At 40.6% G+C, this 13,602-nt stretch overlaps 1 protein-coding gene across 1 annotated transcript; it reads right to left on the bottom strand.

Moving 5' to 3' along the window:
• Positions 1–1,540: 1,540 nt before the first annotated feature.
• FGFR1OP2 (FGFR1 oncogene partner 2) lies at positions 1,541–13,580 on the bottom strand. Its single transcript, XM_042890072.1, has 6 exons — positions 13,489–13,580; positions 10,100–10,236; positions 8,787–8,904; positions 8,034–8,176; positions 5,161–5,274; positions 1,541–4,017 (listed from the first exon to the last, which is right to left on the bottom strand). Exons 1-6 carry the CDS (start codon positions 13,490–13,492, stop codon positions 3,880–3,882), a joined length of 654 nt encoding a protein of 217 aa, XP_042746006.1. The 5' UTR covers positions 13,493–13,580; the 3' UTR covers positions 1,541–3,879.
• Between the last annotated feature and the right edge of the window lie 22 nt (positions 13,581–13,602).

The raw sequence follows: 13,602 nt of genomic DNA, 5'->3' as shown, positions 1-13,602 counted from the left end.
CTTAAGGCAGGGAAAGTGCTTTCAAAGAGGAATACGCTTACTAAATAAAGCAGAAACTTCCCAAGTTAATTTAAATCTTATTTTGAACATCTACAAAGTGATTTCAGTGAACAATTCTGCATGAAAAGGGTGCCTTCAGCTCTGTGGTTCTGTGATCTTCTAATTCTATGAATTTGTTAAAAAGCCAAAGCTAAGGATTTGTTAGTTGTATAACATGGCCCACCTTCAAGCTGCCCTTCAGTTTTTGCCTTGGTCAAATAGCTCCAATGCTAAATTTATGACTTAGCTTGATATCTCTTACCTGCCTTCAATTTGATATTGAAAGCAAGTTTCTCTTCTGAGAAACCACAAGGAAGTGGAGAAAACGTTACACTTCTAACTTGTGAATGTAATCTACTGCCATTTATCACTTACACATCAGAGAAACGAACCCAGAGACTGAGCAAAGTCAAAGCGACTTATTTGATCTCATGGAAAAAAAATGTAATGGTCACATTCTTAACTGCAGCAAAGTGTTTTGATACAAAGACCACAACCCTATGGGAGTACTTCTTATTATTTGCTCTGCTTCTCTTTTTGTTTTTTGTTTTTAAAGTACATGGAAGTACATGGATCATAGAACCACAGACTGGTTGGGGTTGCATGGGACCTTAAAGCCCACCCAGCCCCAACCCTGTGCTGTGGGCAGGGCTACTACCCACCAACTCAGACTGCCCAGAGCCCCACATCTAACTTGGCCTTGACCAACTCTGGAGGTGGGGCGTCCACGGCTTCTCTGGGCAGCCGTGCCTGGGCCTCACTGCCCTCTGAGTAAAGAATTTACTCTTTTAGTTTAAAACCATTCTCCCTTGTCCTATTGCTATCAGCCTGTGTAAAATGTTGGCCTTCCTCTTGCTTATAAGCTCTGATTAAGTAAGCATGTGAAGGCTGCAGTGGCATCGCCTCAGAGTTGTCTCTTCTACAAGCTGAACAAACCCAACTCCCTCAACCTCTCTTCGTAGGAGAGGTTCTCCAGCCTTCTGGGCATCTTAGTGGCCTCCTCTGGATCCACTTCAACAGCTCTGCTCCTTGTGCTTCAGGCCCCAGATCTGGATGCAGTACTCCAGGTGGGGCACGTGAGGACACAGCAGAGAAAGGCCACCCCCATCTTAATGCAGTCCTGGTAACAGCTGGCCTTCTGGGCTGCAAGAGCACACTGCTAGCTCACATCAAGCTTTTCATTCACCAGAACCCTCAAGCCCTCCACAGGGCTGCTCTCAAGGAGTTCTTTCACTCTGTACCTGGGATTGCCCTGACCCATCTGCAAGGTTTTGGGCTTGGCCTTGTAATGGAAGTGAGTGTTAAGTTTTCCAACAGAAAAATTAACATTTCATAAAAATATATATATATTTTAAAGCAGTATACATGGGCCTGCCTTTCTGCTCTAATGTACAAAAAGAAGCCCAGTGGAAAGCAAAATGGTGGGGTTTTTTTTTCCTCAGATGCTATAAACACAGCTCATTTGGGGCTCAGTACCTTGCTTTAATCACACAGACATCCATATTTTCAGTCAACTTTATTGATAAAATAAGTTTACTGTACAGTACACAATTCTAGCCATAAATTCTTTTCAAGCTATCCGCATTACAAAAATAACAGGTATGCAATGAAAAATAGTCACTCCACACAACGTGAAGGCTCTTTAAAATCCTAAAGTGATCAGGGCAGGGGAATGGAAGGGGAGACGTATCAAACGTGAAGACTAGGAGTAGATAAATTAAGTAACATTTCTTAATTTACAAAAATAAACACTAATCAAGCATTATTTCATAATAGAGCAACCTTAAAGAACTGCCACAGTCTAACAACCCTTCTCTGCTATACACCCTGCAGGCTGTATTTGAGACAAAACAGAAGGTCAGCCGTGGGACTGCAGTCAGTGTCAAATGGAGGTGAATGTCTCTGATATCAGTCAAGAGCTGAAAAGACACTTGTAGAAAAAACTGAAACCAGAATTTCTTCCAAAACACACTGCATTAAAATAGATGTTGCTTCTGATAAGTCACCAGCTTGCAAGCTACAGCAGAAATGCAAAATACTAAGTTACGTAAGCATAGGTGAAGTTTTATAGGTAACAGCAGACAAGTGTAATTTGAGCTTGAGATAAAGTATTCTGAGAAAAAAAAACCTTCAAGTTTGGAAAGGGTTAAAACCTTCATGCACATGAATGTCCTCAATATATTCTTAAACCTACCAAAAGAAGCTATGATGCTCTGGTAGAAGAAGCAGCTGTTACCCCAACTACAAAAAACGTAGAATGTTGGAGAGCTTCATTCCTGTCCTTTCTGAGCTCTCGTTCCAGCTGCATTTCTTGGCAGATGTATTAATTAATAAGAACTCAGTGCTTATTTTCTGCTACACACTTTTCCCACCACTCCACTTACTTCTCATAAAGCATGTGACAGTATCAAAGCAAAAATATTAAGCTCCCTGTAAGTCCATCCATCCACTGGGAATCTAAAGTTCCATATTAGACCTTTTGTTGCACGTACCTTTGCGTCTACGGAGGTTTTACTGAATCAACACTGTTTTTAAAACTGCCACATTTGACAGTGCTTAATGCTCAATTCCATTCGCATTGTTGTAACTGAAAATGAAATTTGTTTAAATGATAACTGATTGTAGTCCTCAACTCATTTTGCAAGGTAAGTTATTAAACAGCCCCAATACCAAAGCGTGTATACCATTTGTAGATCTGCAGTCTTCTGTTTTTGCTGTACTTCAAGTACGCATTCCAAGAATACAGTAACATGCTGAACAAAATGTGGTAATACACATCAGTCTTAGCAACAGCCTTAGCACTTTGAACAAGTAGCAGAAGCAGTCTGACAAAAGCCAGATGTGAATTATTTCAGCACCTCTTTTATGGCAAATACATCTTATGAAGCACTTCTGGTGTATAGGCATACAATGCAAGCTACTTCTTGTTCTAGAAGCACCAATTCATTTTCACCTCTGCAGCTCTTTCAGGAAAAAAAGCGAGCAGTCTTTCTGTCAGCGTAACATATTGAAAGCTCCCGCTGAGCTCCTTGACTGTGTAGCACTCAAAGAGGGAGAATACTATTTGCAGGCGTGCAGGCTGCCAACTTTGCCATAGAACTTCACCACTCCTTCTCCCAATTATCTTTCTCCCCCTATAGATTGAGGTGCTTTCAAATTGCTGTTTCCCACTTTGGGCAGCCAATCCCCAAAGAAATACGTGAGACTCCAGCAGCTTGCCACCTACAGAGAACTGAGCTTGGTTTTCTCTCATAAGGTAAATACAATTGCAAAATTGTCACCTATGTTGAAGCAACTGGCCTTACATTGTAACAGGACAGCCTGCAGCTAGCAGAAATCCTTCAGCTTTATGCTAGCTCTCTGCATTAAAAGAGGCTCATTGCTAAATGCTGAATTTCAAAAAACTTACTAAAAGGAAAAACGAAGTATGGATCGTGCACGAAGCATAGTCAGCCACTGTCTTTTAGCCAGAGATCAGCCTTTAAATCTCGCATTTATTGTATAATAGCTGCATTGAAGTTTTGTCCGAGCAATAAATTATATAAATTAAGTGAAATTATGTGTTTTATTTGTAAAATGACTTCATATAAAAATAATTCCCAATTCCTTAAGTGCATTAATCCATTTCCTACTGAAGTTAGATCTATGGCAATTAATCTGTCACTACGGTATTTATAGAATACCAGTTGGAGTTTCTTTTACACAGTATAAAAGCCACTAAACCGAAGTTTGAGATGCATAAGCCTGCTGGTGCCCTATTCAGTAACAAGTGCTTGACAAGTGACCCCTGATATTCCATTTGTAAAGTGTGCAATTAAAGCTCGTTGGCTTCCACAGTCTTTAGCTCTTCCTCAGGCTCAAATCACTGCTTGTTACTAATCCTGAAAGGGATGTACTCTCTGATGCATCTTCTTTCTTAAGGTTCAGGAATGATTCTCTGGTTATCTGAAGAATTTCTCTCAAGCCTTTGTTTTCTTGCTATAACGGAGGGATAAAAAAGGCATTTAATAGAACTCCAGAAAGTTGAGATAACTACATAAAGGATCTCTCCTTCCCTTTGCTACAAACACGCTTACAAAAGATGAGCAACAAAATAGCAGTATGAGTGAATGATCCCATAACTCGAGAGAGAGACAGTAACTCAGTAATTGTGATAACGTTTACTCTCTTACTAAGGGATGAGTTTCAGTAATGCTAAAGCAATGGGAACAATAGAACCAAAAGCATTTTAGACAAAACAAACTATACCAGAAGGTAAGTGTGCAAAGCAGCATCTGTTTTACATGCCAGATTACCACAGAACTACAAATGGAAAAGATCTCTTTAGTGAAGAGTTTACTGAGTTTAAAAAAATACTTTGAAATAATTAAATATTCCACCTAGTTCCCCACTCATTAATGATGTGTGACTTGGTTCCACAAAGTCTTACAAGAAAGCAACCAAATTGGTGGCACACTGGAAAAACCTTTAACAAAAGAAATGATTTAATATTGAGGACATCTGGAAAATCAAGCAGGTGACCAAAGCAAAAGTCTGAATCAACATCGTGGGGATTTGTGGCAATTTCAGTTACTACAAGAATAGTACTACAAGAATAAAAAGTTACTACAAGAATACAGAACGTGATTTGCTCCCGAGTTCTGGAAGGATGGCAGTGCAGCAAAGGCCAATCTAAAGTCAGGTATGGCCCCCTCAGATCCATCAGGTGTTGATGATACAACATCAAACTAATTCTCATAAGTAACCTAATTATCTAATGCTAATTAAGATAGATATCATGCAGTTATCTTTTTGCTGGCCTTGATACTGCCACTGGATGCATGAGAAGCTGGCCATTCCTAAGTCCCAATGTACTGAAAGACTGTACAAGAAAGAAAGAACTGCAGGGTCAGAGCCATGCAGCACATTTTAAAGCTTCTGTGAATATATTTGGGTAATGGTAACCTGCTCCGCAGCTCCCAAAATAAGTGATAGACAAGTTTCCCTATTTTGACAACTACACCCTGATCTGTATGTAAACACAATTTCTTGTCTGACAGTCAATTCTGAGCATTTCACACTGGGAGGGTGAAGGAAGGCAAATCCTTCTTTGCGCCATCGCTGCTTTGATTTCATACTTACTTCCAGCTGAATGATACGTTCCTGCTCTTTACAGCCATGCCTGTCATCAATTTCAATGGCTTTCCTCATTACTGCTGCCATTTCTGTAATTTGGTCCACGTGCACTTGCAGTTCCTAAGCCATACAGATAAAAAGATGTTTTTAGTAATAAGCTTTATTCGTTACTAAAAATAAGCAAAGCATTAAATGTGCATTTTAACTGCTGTGTCACATAATAAAAATGTGAACACAGATCTAAACAAAGAAGCACTAACTCTACAGCACGAGCAAGCACTGCAGTTCTGTTCATTTAAATCAATCTGATTTGCCATACAGTTCCCTTTCAGGAATTTTACAGAAGAAAACATGCCAAATGACTATTCCTTTGACAGCTTCCACATCACCCAGATGGCTGTTAGACAGCCACTTACTTGCTCTGGCAAGAACTTCCTGTACTGCAGGAGCTGATGTATGTCTTTCCGGATGTGCAGAAAGGCTAACATCATCTGAGCACAGCAGCATATGCAACCTGTTTGAAAGCTGGTCCCAAGTCTACTAAGCACAAGTACAGGCAGTACTAGCTCATGGGTGGGCATTTCTCTCTTAGAAAGAGCAGGCAAAGCTGTCGTCCTGACTATGCCATAAATTGGGAAACTCAGCCCTTTTTGTGGTCCTTCTGCTCAAATCATTTCCAATTTCAGCTTATCTGGGATCTGGACTCCAGAGCCTTGTCCTTGCTGAACCCTAAGAAACACCCTTGTGCCCTGCCTGACCTCTCTGTGTCTGCTAATTAACTCTGATAAGGTACTTTCCTATTATAAATAATTACTGCATCTCACTGAAAAATTCATGAAGGAAGGAAAAAAAAAATGCAGTAGTTTTCTTTGCTCATCTTGTTCCACTGCCAGGAGAGGGGTGATAGGAGTCACTAACACAGGCATGTGTTAGATTTTAAATAATTTCCCTGTTTGCAAAGAAGTGATATCTGACTTGGACCTTTGTTGGCTTGGATGATATTTTACTTTCTCTCTGGCCAGCATACCAGCAGGAAGTGCTTATAGAGCCTCTGCTTATTTCTCCTGAAAATGTAGATAAAGAGCCCATGCTTTTGGCATTCACTGCTGTTCAGTTAAGCCAAATACTTTAATGTATTTACAGAAGCTTTTAATTTTTCCAGTCTTTGAACCTGTTTCTTATTCCAAATCTACTAACAGACCAGCTTATTCTTGTCTGGCCTGACCTTTGGACAAAATTCACAACATTTATTAAATAATACTAGAAAAAGAACAGTAGGACTGAAAGCTGTTATCTACACTGAAGAACAGTATTGATTAAACTTAAAAATGGCATTTAACTTATGAACTTGACTGGAAGTCCACACACCTAGCAGATGATCCTCTTGCCTTTGAACTCACAGAAACAATTAAGCTATCATACAAGAATTCCTTTGCCTGGAATCACAGTCTGAGCAACAACACACTTCATTAAAAATGAACATTGGCCCTTCCCATCCTTTTCTGCTGTTTCAATTGCCAAAGCTGTGGTTTAGCTGTTTACTCATTAAGTGTTCATTTGCAGCATGGAAGTCAGGGAAGGGGGTGGGGAGGAGAGAAAGAACTTGCTGTAAATCTTTATATTCTTCTCAGTTTCCAGTGAAAATGAGCACATGGAGCATTTTTCCTTCATTGAAAGTTGTTTTTCAAGAGATTTTTAAAAGAATACATTTGGCTTGAAAGGAAGCTGTGATCAGCGGTAAAAGAATGAGCTGGCAAGGACGTATCGTGGAGAAGGACTGGGAAGGAATTAGTGGCTTTTAGATACACAGCTGTCCTCATTTGGCTAGCTGATGTGGCATCTTGATCAATATGATCTAGAGCCTGTTACAAGGTCACTAACAGGAGATCAAACAGCATGCTTAGGCTCATTACTAGCAATCCTCATGCACTCAAGAATGCTAAAAGAAACTGCTTTTCTGTTAAAGGCAGGTACTTGTTGATCTGCAGAAAGTAATGAGTTAAATAATATTTTGTAAATAGCCACTGAAGTTGACAGCTGCCACTTAAGAAAGCAGTGATTACTGGTAACATTGAGATTGACTCCTTAGGCATTATGGAATTCATTGTTAATGTGGTAAGAAGTATTTAAAGACTGCTTCAAGATTGTTCAGTCTTACTGGAGGTGAAGGTTGATCAGAGAGATAAATAACAAAATTCCAGAAATAGTAAGAGTCAGGAAAGGGTAATAAATCCTCTTTATCAAGTATATTTGTGAGGTCCAACTTAATAAAAATACTGAATCCCAAATCTCCTGCTTAAATAACACTATTTTCCATGATTATTATTTTGTTGTCCCAAGCTTTGAATCCATAAAAGTGTTTCTAAATGAAATTTTGAAGTCCATTTCAGGACTGATATTTTACTTTCTTGCCTTGGTTCCAAAGGATTAACTTAGGTACCAAAGGTATCAAATACACAAGAGATAATGCTAACTTATAACACTGATACCAAATCAAATGTCTTAATACTGTTTTGCTAAACGTTTGGCTTACTCCTTCCACTCAGACAGCAATCTGAGGCATTTAGACCGAGATCTATGGGTACATGGAACTATAGGTGAGCAGTTGCCTTAAAGACCTAAGCAAAGCAGAAGTAAATTAAGTAGATAAGGTAATGAAATGCTACTTGATAAAAGCTTAAATATATCAGCAGCTGGTAAGGTTGACCTACTGATGGATCAATTTTCCTGTTTGTGTTTCATTAGGACTAGTTAGTGCAATAATATAAGAACTGAGATGATGCAAGTTTTGTGTTGATCCATTACAAACTAACTTACATGTTAGTGGAGAAAAAAGCCAACAAAAAAAAACCTTAAAGCCAATAACCCAAAGGAATTACCTTGGAATGTTGCTCTTTTAATTTCATTATTATACTTGGATCATCCTTTTTGCTTGCCATAAGCAACCTAAACATCTGTTCTCTGTACTTGCTCATTATGAGTTCCAAAGCAGACTGATGTTCTTCAAGAGACGTGCGTAGTTCTACCAACAAAATTTGATGTTCAGTTAAACTTCATCAGAGAAGAAATGAAACACAATGCAAAGATACTGCTGTCTGAGAAAGCTGAAATAAACCCTTAAGTTAGCATGCCCTTTCCTTCCCCCATCAAATCTTGGTTGTGTCCTCAAATACTTCAGTGGCGTCTGCCCAAGAATCTCCTCATTCAGTCAGAAACAGAGACTCTGCTGTCCATTTGTTAATTCCTAGTGTATGGAATTTCAGAAGGAATTATACTACTATGTTTATAACTCAACTTTTCCTGACTCTTTCCACATTTGTTATTTTTAAGTAATGGGAAAACATATCTTCATATAGTTACATTGTAGAAGCAATATTCAGATCTCCTCACTTACAACAAACACGAAGGATGGACTGAATCAGATGTTCTATACAGCTCTTCTTGTTAATTACGGTTCTGGTGCTGAGACATTTAGGCTTTGCATTAGATTACATTGTGATCAGTTAAACTGACAGGTTCTGCTTAGAAGAAAACTCATATAAAATATTCTTTGAGACTTGGTCAGTGAGGAAAGTATCACTGGTTGGAGTGGTGCAGGCTAGAACCTGAATAGGACAGAACGTTAATCTTACCTTTATTCTCCTGTTGTAATTCCCTGATCTGTCTGTTCTCTTGTTGGATACCCATCACTAATGTAGACCGAGGACGATGTCTTGCTACTTCATTGAGCTCCTGGACTTCCTCTTGGTACTATTATAAAACAAACAAACAAACAAAAAAAACCCCACACCCACCATATTTCAGTAACCAATGGAAAATGTTACTTAGCAAGTCACAAAGAACCAGTTCTAATGTCAGCCAAAGTCTATAGCCAGCAAGATAAATGTTTCATTTTAATTCATTTACATAAACAAAAACACATCTGGAGGTGTTGTCAACTTACTGCCCTTTAGAGACGCTCATATTAAACCAAGTTTGATACCTCAGGTCTCTGTAGTGGGCGCGGTTTAACCTTCAGCTGGTGCAGGTCAAATTCCCCATCAGATCACTACAGCTGACAAACACGTGCTAAAGAATAGCCATGAGGTACTGACACCTCTGTGGCTTCCTGATAGCTTAAAGCATGTGTATGAGTACAAATCACGTGGACCTAAACGCATGAGTCCTGACTCTCAACAAGTCGGTAAACGTGATGCTCTTGATATAAGGTTACAAAGCCTCTGCGTGAGCAGTTTCACAGGGATGAAGCATACAGTAACATAGAGCACTACAATTGTTTGGGTTGAAAAGGACTTCAAAGATCATCTAGTACCAACCTCAATATGCAGGATTTTGTTACTTTAGAGGCTCATAAACATGTATTAAAACAGAAATGACAGGATGAACTTCCAAGTGGAAAGACAGTTGACACCTTTATGTTTTGCAGAAGTTCTCTAGTGAAAGTCACACTCAACCTAATGATATGCCTTGGACAGCTTAACATCAGAAGGGAAATAATAGCGAATAAGCCTAAAAGGCTACCTGGAAAGAAAAGGAGACAGTGAAAAGATAAAGTACTCTACACAGAAGACACTACGACAGGGCCTCTGTCTGATTAAATCTGCACATTTGAATCATCAAACAAGTAGCACTTTACAGAAGAACAAAACACAAGGCACCACGGCAGGACACTAACCCCATTTTTACCTGTGCTCTTAACATAAACACCAACTTTCAATGTTTAAGCTAGAACAGCAGGCAAAAGTTCCTCACAGGATCAAACAAAATTATAAACAACCTAATTTTAGATGACAGTCACACCCACAATAAGAATACTTCGTATGGCATTAAAGGATTAACCAAATAACTACTGATTCTACATTGCAAAACAGACCACAGAAATGACTTCAAATGATGTGTTTCCAAGTTCTACTCCTGATGGAGTAAACAAAGTTGAAAAACAAACCTGCTTCATTGCTTCAACCCGTTTATTAAGAGCTGTAGTCTGTTCAATAAGAGCTTCTGCAGCGTTGTCATGTTCCCGCAGCCGTTCCACCAGCGCTTTAGCATCTGCTAAGGCTTTCTCAATTGTGCAACTCATTTCTAAAGAAAAGAAGTGTATTATTTTCACACCACCACCCGTTTGCTATAGAGAGAACCACTATCTCTGGAACACACGTGCATATATGTACTTTTCCTATGTATGAAGCAGCTGACTACATCCTCCTCTTCCCCAAACAGTGAGAGCTGACATTTTAGACCCATGCTGTCTTTTAGGAGTAGGAAAAAAATCATATAGCTTAAAAATACTGCAAGTCTGGCTTTCCATTTTCTGCTTTTTAATTGCTGTTGAGATCGTGTATTGCAGCAAAGGAATGAAAGCAAGCTGTGTTGTGAGAAGAGTATTTGATATTCTCTTGATATTTGACATGTATAAATTCAAGACAAAAGAGAATGCCAGAAAGGATACAGAGGGCTTGAAGATTTTAATTAAATCAGTAAAGAAAGAAGAACTAAAACTGGCAGTGTAGAGGAAAATTACTTAGGGCAAACTCAGAAAGCCAAAGGCCTGTGTTACATCTTCATGTCTAAAATGTCTAAAAATGAATGAAATGAATTGTAAGATGTGCTGTTTTCAACAGGATAGAGCAAGACAGCCATTTAGTTAAGACAACGAACTGACTGCATAGTTAGAATACCAGCCTTCTAATTACAGTAGCTGTAAGCAGAAATTACCTAAACTTGCAAAATGTTTGCACATACTAGGATTTCCAATGCATGGGCCTTTGCTTTTTTATTTTTTTTTCCTCTCCCCTAAAACTATTCTCAAAAGATTCAAGTGACTGAGATTCTTCAAGCTTCTTGGTTCTGTTCTCTTTTAGGAAGCCTTGCATGTTTTCGATTGAAAAGGAAAACTACTTCAACTCCTTGAAAGTTCTTTGGCAATCAAATAGCAGTAAGAAAGCCTTATTAATAACACATAAGGTTTGAGTCTTGTTTCAGGAAATTTTCACAAGTTACTGTAAAAATCCATTTCTCAGCTGGGACATTTGCTGAAGGAGAGGTTTTTGTAAACCTACAAGGTCAGCAAGCACTGAGCTACAGAAAAAAATTACTCAAATTGGTTTTCTAACTTTCTTAGGCACCTTTACAGATCATGCTATGGACCAGAAAGCCAAGCTGGATGAAATCCTCACATTATCCCCAGCTGACCTCTTCCCACCATCTAGGTAAGCAGTAGAAAGAAGACACTTCAAACACAGGAGATTTCACCATTCTCCTCAATGATTTACAAGGATAGCAAGAACATCCCATCAGTGAGCATTAGCCTGGGGGAAAGTGAGTGAGAGAGTCTGCAGTGCTCTCTCTGAAGAGCCTGTGTGAGCCCCTGAACTAAGTCTAAAGTCCCCAGAGCATTTTAATTCGGTAGTTTTGTTAACATTTCCTGTGTTCAGAAGAGCACGTGACATTTACTTCATGCAAAATGGTGCAAAATGATCTCTTACAGACCGTCCCATCACAGAAGGATTAAGCCTTATTTATGGACAAAGAAGCCTGAGCAAACAAGTTTTAGGTCTGCACAGAGCACAGCTGTTTTAAACTGTGCTTTCTGTATTTTCAAAAGCAGCAACACTTTGGCATATTCAGATTTCTTATAAACATTCATAATGTGAATTCCTTCCTATTTATCAACTAAAGCTTTGATTTTAACTTCCATATGATGTATTTATGTATTCGAGTTCTTCAGCAGACTGATGTGTTACCACAGGCAGTTCATTTATACACTGTGGCTTAGCAGTTGGAGCTCTTTTTGACATTACATACAAAGGAATTGAAGACTATTCCAAGTAGGAAGGGACCCATAAAGATCACCACATTCAGTTCCTGGCTCCATACTGGACAGCCCCAAAATTAGACCATACGTCTGAGGGCACTGTCCAGATGCTGCTTGAACTCAGGATAACATTTCAGGTGACGTCAACATATTGCATTGCTTTTAAGGATTTGCTTTTCTTGTGTCTTACTCCTCCTTCCAATTCTGGTCTCACATTCTCACCGGTCTACAAAATGGTTACAGACAAAACACGAGCTTCCATGACAGATGACTGAACTGCTACAGAAGTTGATTTCATTAGCTCAGTGTTTCAGAATTTGAAGAGCAGACATTAACTCAATTCCCAGGCCACGAATTCTCCAGCCACTACAAAACAAGCCTCTCAGGCCTCCCTATGAGCACAAAATACATTTTGCATTCAGACTACAATGCAGTTAACACCTCTGATAATTTGCATCAACACCACATTTTAAACATAGCGCATGGAAGGATGAACGTGTACTGTCATTTTGACTGCACAAGACAAAAACCGACTGGCTTTTTCACAGTGACTGAGCTGGGGCAGCCATGTGTGCATCTTGTGCAGGCAGAAGGCCCCAAGTCAGGCAGCAGCCCCAAACCCACATCACGGTGTGGGAGCTCTGGCAGTCCTGCAGAGTCCTCCAGGAGGAGGTCTGCTGTTTGCATTGTGCTATCCAAAGCCCCAAATCTTGACTAGGATTCCTTTTGGCACAGCAGTAGCCTCACTCTTGGCAGTTACAATACTTTCTTCTTGTTCAGCCAGCTGACTATTAAGAACAAAAAGCTGCCTTGCCACAGAATACATCTAAACACGTGAGTTACCCTGAACACTGGAAAGAAAAACGAAAGATCAGTGACTCAAAGATCCCAAACTCAAACCGACTGTTAATATGCGAGCACGAGGACTTGCAACAGCACACCTCAGCGCCCTCTGCCCCAGCTCCGAGCACAGCCGTCACCCCGCAGCTGCCCCGCAGCTGCCCCACAGCCCAGGGCCAACAGGTAGCAGCGGGAGCAGCAACACCGGCAGCGCAGCAACGCTGCCGCCCCACGCTCATTTCCTGCCGCCTCCTGCTATTGACTAATTGCTTTCATTACCTAATTCGGCTGCACTTTACCATACAAAAAACAAAACAAAAAAAAAAAAAAAAAAAAAACACAAAGGCTCCGCCAGCACCGCAGCCTCCCTCTGCTCTTTCCTCACTACTGAAAACCTTCTACTACAGCTTCGTTCTTCCTTTTCTCTGTAACATTGCACAGCTCCATAATTTATAGGAGCTTTAGGGAGCGCGCTACCTGGCCTTCCCTCAGCTCTACCGTGCCCCAGCCAGGCCTATCGCGACACCTCCCACCTGTCGCGACACAGTAGACAGGTCAGGGCTGGTGGCAACTCCCGACCGGCCCGCTCTTACCAACCCCTTCGGCCCCACCTCCCACCGCCCTCCTCACCAACAGCCCATTATCGTGCCCCCAGCCCCCTCATTCCCTCCCTCGCTCACTCATCACCGGCGGCTCCGGCAGCAACCGGCGCCAGATGAGGCCCGGCCGCCCGCCCCGCTGTCAAATGGCGGCGTGGGCGGAGCGAGGGAGGCCGCACCGCCCCCTCGGCCTTC

The sequence above is a fragment of the Lagopus leucura genome, unplaced genomic scaffold (genome assembly GCF_019238085.1).
Source record: "Lagopus leucura isolate 7727_CA_CO unplaced genomic scaffold, USGS_WTPT01 Super-Scaffold_100159, whole genome shotgun sequence".
Classification (NCBI taxonomy): domain Eukaryota; kingdom Metazoa; phylum Chordata; class Aves; order Galliformes; family Phasianidae; genus Lagopus; species Lagopus leucura.
Note: the sequence above shows the minus strand (reverse complement) of the source record. Positions and strands in the feature narration are given on the sequence as shown.